General features: G+C 34.4%; 1 protein-coding gene across 1 annotated transcript in view; it reads left to right on the top strand.

Moving 5' to 3' along the window:
* Positions 1 to 2176: 2176 nt before the first annotated feature.
* Positions 2177 to 5011, top strand: part of LOC108630497 (neprilysin-3-like) — a 7630-nt gene continuing 4795 nt past the window's right edge. Inside the window, exons 1-9 of the mRNA XM_018033828.2 lie at positions 2177 to 2335; positions 2460 to 2543; positions 2649 to 2872; positions 2949 to 3944; positions 4031 to 4123; positions 4191 to 4332; positions 4423 to 4531; positions 4604 to 4694; positions 4767 to 4943. Of these exons, the coding sequence (XP_017889317.1) occupies positions 2194 to 2335; positions 2460 to 2543; positions 2649 to 2872; positions 2949 to 3944; positions 4031 to 4123; positions 4191 to 4332; positions 4423 to 4531; positions 4604 to 4694; positions 4767 to 4943 (2058 nt within the window). The 5' untranslated portion in view covers positions 2177 to 2193. The remainder of the gene's footprint in view (positions 2336 to 2459; positions 2544 to 2648; positions 2873 to 2948; positions 3945 to 4030; positions 4124 to 4190; positions 4333 to 4422; positions 4532 to 4603; positions 4695 to 4766; positions 4944 to 5011) is intronic.

The raw sequence follows: 5011 nt of genomic DNA, 5'->3' as shown, positions 1-5011 counted from the left end.
ATTGTATTATTACATCTGTTAATTCTATTTAAATGTGAATAAAGTAAATGCATCGAGCTTTATCGTAACTGGAGTGCGAAGTGTGAACTCCTATAGGGAGATGTAGCTGCGACAGCGGTCCGAGAGAAATGCAAGGCAAGGCAAAGGCAAGACTGTAAGATGGATGGTTCCGGTTATGTTCCGGTTTCCGGTCCTACGCGAAGTAGGTCATTGACCTGTAGCACTATAAAGCTCAGTGGATATAGTACACCGAAACTGTTCAATAAATTCAACCAAATTTCGAAGATTTGGTTAATGAAAAACGTTCCCAAGTATCTTTCGAAAAAAAAGATGATATTATTTTATTTAAATAATATATTATATTATGTCGTGCGACGTAAAACAATAATATATTATATTAAATAATATTTTATTTAAATAAATATGTAATTTTTAATATATTCATAATCTGTGTATTACTATTTTGTACGTATTGGTTTGTTTATAATAAAAATTATGCTTCATTTTCATCTCCATTTTTTGTTTTGCGGCCTGCGATTTAATATAGCCCTCGGTGGTTAATGAGTTAGACATACCTGCCTTAGATGAATCCTTCTTGAACGTTTCTCAAGTTTCGTACACAACTCACTGTACACAATCGCAATCACGGTCGTGTAATTGACTATAATCATAGATGGTGATTGTGATTTCGTGATCACCGTGCAAAATCACGATTATTGATTTTGAACATCATCTCTACTCAGAATTAGAAAAGACAAGCGGTGTATTTGAAATTAATACTAATGTCATAGTTTCTGCTCTAATGTTATATCTTTTGTTATTTAAAATTGAGAAATATTTCCTCTGATTTCCTACTAGCCTGTGAACTCCAGCAAATTCAGATCATGTCACATTCACTACTATTTTACTAACCGATTTAATTCCGAGTTTCAATCGCACAATAATACTTTTACAATGCTCTCTTTGCGCTCGTCGTTTCCTACAAGGACTTTCATATTTGCACGTGGTCCGTTTCGAAGGATGCCGATTGCGATTACGAACCTTTTACCTACTCTTCTTCGTTGCGTTACCTCACTTTTACATTCACATTCACAGAACGCAGAGAGTTGCGTCCAATGCGTTAATCAACTAAAAATCCGTGTATTAAGAATCTGTTCTAAGAATAATGGAAATGTAATAAATACAAAATGAAACTTAATAATAATTTTAATATATTATTTATTTAAGCTATTGCGTAAATCCTTTCTAAATCTTCTTCCCTTTTACGAACATTTACTTTTTTATTCTCAGGTAAAGAAAATACTAATCGAACCTTATTTTAATCTTAATCCTAATTACGATTCAAATTTCAACATATAAAAAGAACAAAAAATCAGACAAAAGAAAACGAATAAAGATACGAAAAAGGAAGTCCCATACATCTCGCAGTAACAATACGAATGATCTTTCCTTAATCCCTTGTTTGGAGATGTACGTTGCCTCTTTAAGGAAACAGGCATAGGTCAAGTTGCCAGTTAAGGTCTTCTAAATTACGAATAAATTCGATTATCACACGTAGTCGTCAATCTCCGATCAATGAATTTTGTTTCGCTTATTCGTGGCAGTATAGGAACGATCGAGTAACCGAGCTACTGCTCGGATTTACTCTCTCCTGTCACGGATATCCAATCGCCTAACTATTCCACCGTCGTCTATGCGGCAACGTTGTTAACATCGTACATTTCTGCAATATATTTTCAGATTGGACTGCATCCTAGAGCCCGGCGGTGCACGTTATCCGTACGCGGATGAAAAATAAGATTGCGCAGCCCTTTCGCTCGGATGTTGGCGCATCTAATGCGATGCGATGCTACCGTTTCTCCGTGATGTGTGCACCGATATTGAGTCAGAGGAAATTGACGATCAAAATGCGATGCAATCGTCAATAAAAACGGCGGCAAAAACCGGCGGCAAACCGTACGCCTGTAATAATTATCCTGCCATTCGAATTCACACAACATCTACTCCGATTTGTACTAAGCGCGCAAAAAGTAATCCGTAAACTATTCTTAGAGATAATTCAAGACATTTTGTGAAAAAATAAATCTGATTGCACGACATAAATTAATTAATTAGGCGATATTTAATTNATAGACGACTATGTTTCATTAAAATTCTTTTTTTAAACGGACAGCAAAGTTGTTGATAGAAAGCATGAATCAAACGGCAGACCCGTGTGAAGATTTCTACGAATATGCATGCGGCAATTGGGCGCGACATAATCCTCTTCCGAAGGACGAAATACATTGGAGTTTATTCTATAAGCTCCAAAAATTAGTCAATGATCGTCTTATAGGTTTAATCACTCTTATATTTAAAGTAGTTGCATAATTATACATTCTGGACTGAAATTAACGATGTCAAATCCAAATTACAAAAAGCAAGACTGATAACGTCAGTTTACGTGTTTTCATTTATAGCTATTGCCAAAGAAGGGCCTAAAGAGGAAGATTATCATGCTGTAAAGGTTGCCAAACTAGCACTTAATGCTTGCTTAGATACAGGTATCAGCAGAATCTATTCAACAATCTAAAAATTTATCTAACGAACTTGCAACACTTTTAATGTTAATAGAAGAGAGTAGAAATTGAAAGTGAAATTATTTACAGATAAAATGGACAAGCAAGGGCTGCAACCACTCATATCAACGATGTGGAGCGTAGGTGGATGGCCGTTAATAATGGGGGAAAATGAATGGGATGAGAAAATGTATAGTTGGCAAAACGTCGATGATTATTATACTGTTTTGACAGGAGACAATAGTTTTCACGACACAAGCGTTGACATCGATTACGAATATGTGGGGGAAGATATGGACTTGGAATTTCTACAAGTATAACATTAGCGCGATTATAAATTTAACTGTCCTATGGCAGACATAAACGTTAACATAATTTGATATTGTGTAGATCAGGCATCCTCATCTACCACCTGGAGGATATAGGCTTCTTTATGAAGAACCTGTAGATCTAGATAGTAGCGATGAAAATAATGATAGTGGTGAAGGAAGTCAGGAACGCGGTAGTAACGAACGTAGAAACCGCGAAGGATCGGGCAAAAATAGTGACGACTATGATGGATCTGGAGAAGATACTGAGGACGATGAAGGTGAATACAAGATACAGATAAGGAGAAGAATCAATAATCCTATAACTCGTAATAGAAGACCGCAAAGTTCGAAGAACCCAGTAACAATAAAACATGCCGGCCAACAACAGATGAAAAAGAAGAAATATAGAACAAAAATGTCCAAAAAGAAGCAATCGACATTAGAAACTAATAAAGGGATAGATCGTGATATAAAAAAATTGGCTAAGAAATCTTTTGAATATAAATTGGTATATAAAGACAAGAGTAAAAACTCTGTTGAAGAGAGTAAATTAAATAGCAAAAAAAGCTGGAGTCAGGATATAGACTTGTATTTTGACGAGGGAATGAATAAAAATAAAGATGAAATTGGTACTGACGAAAATGAGAGAGATCGCGTGTATTTATCTAACTATATTGATGATGAGGATAATGAATTGAACTTCGATAACGATGGTAGCGGCAAGGGTAGTGGAAATGATGATGACGATGAGGAGGAGGAGGAAAGAGATAATGATGATAGCGGCGAGGGTAGTGGAAACGATGACGATGATACAAATGATGATGATGAGCAGGAGGACGAAAGAGATAATGATGGTAGCGGTGAAGGTAATGGAAACGATGATGATGACGATGATGATGATAAGTACGGAATAAAAGCGGCGAGAAGATCGGCAGAGGAAATGAGAAAAAAATATGCGGAGTTCATCTTCAATGTTAGCAGCGCTCTTTCTGAAGCAAGGGGAATTTTAATATCAAAGGAGAAACTAACGAAAGACATCGCTGATCTAGTTAAATTTCAAGTAGACCTTCTGAAGGTAACACACGAATTTTAATTATTACGTATTGTAATGTAAATCCAAATCATGAAATTATTATTGCTTAATTACGATTATTTGTACAGTGCACATTCAGGGCTGGAAACCGAATGAACTTAACGCTAAAAGAATTTCAAAATAAGTATGATACACTTGCACCGCAGACAAACAATAGCAAGGTAAGATATATTTTCAAAAAATTACGAGCATGATTAATATTTACTGAAAATACTGAATGAGTTTTAGGTAAACTGGTTAAGAAAAGTACAAGATCTGTTTTCCTATGGAGGAATGGAAATTGATGAAAATAATGATGTGATAGTTCCGAACTACAATTATTTCAAGAAATTGTTCATTTTATTAAACACCACTCCAAGTAGAACAATTGGTATATATGAAGTCTTTTAACAATTTCATAATCAAATAAATCTAATCTAACTGCTTAATAAAAATTATATCGACATTTTTATCTATGTAGTAAATTACGTACATTGGAAGTTCCTTAGTGAAATTCTAAAAGCCAGTACGAAAGAAATGAGAGCTCTTTATTACAATTGGTATGGTCAGGAAGTAAAAGATCATCGGCGGTATGTAGTATCATATAAAATAAATATTTTACGCTATATTTAAAGGATTTAGAAATTAACACTTTTTAACAGGTTCTTTTATTGCCTTTACGAAATAAAGGCCAATACCATGTTAGGATATGAGTATGTAAAACGGTACTTCGCGGACAAAATTTTACGATCGGTAAAAATGATTACAAGACAATAGTAATAAATTAATTTAAAATAATATTATAATTACTTGATTTTATTAAAGGCGTTAGATATGGTCGATGACATACAAAAGGAAGTCGAATATGAAATTAAAAACTCACCATGGATGGACGATACGATAAGAGAAATAATTTTAGATAAATTAGTGTTCATGAAACGATTAATTGGATATCCAGACTCATATCGAAACATTACCATTATGAAACAATATCTCACAGGCGTATGTCTATTCATTCTAATCGTTTTACAGTTTAAGGATGTATAGGCTATATACTTAAACAATGCTAA

Source organism: Ceratina calcarata, unplaced genomic scaffold (assembly GCF_001652005.2).
Source record: "Ceratina calcarata isolate Rehan_Ccalc_2016 unplaced genomic scaffold, ASM165200v1 scaffold78, whole genome shotgun sequence".
Taxonomy (NCBI): domain Eukaryota; kingdom Metazoa; phylum Arthropoda; class Insecta; order Hymenoptera; family Apidae; genus Ceratina; species Ceratina calcarata.
This window is presented reverse-complemented; position numbering and strand designations above follow the sequence as displayed.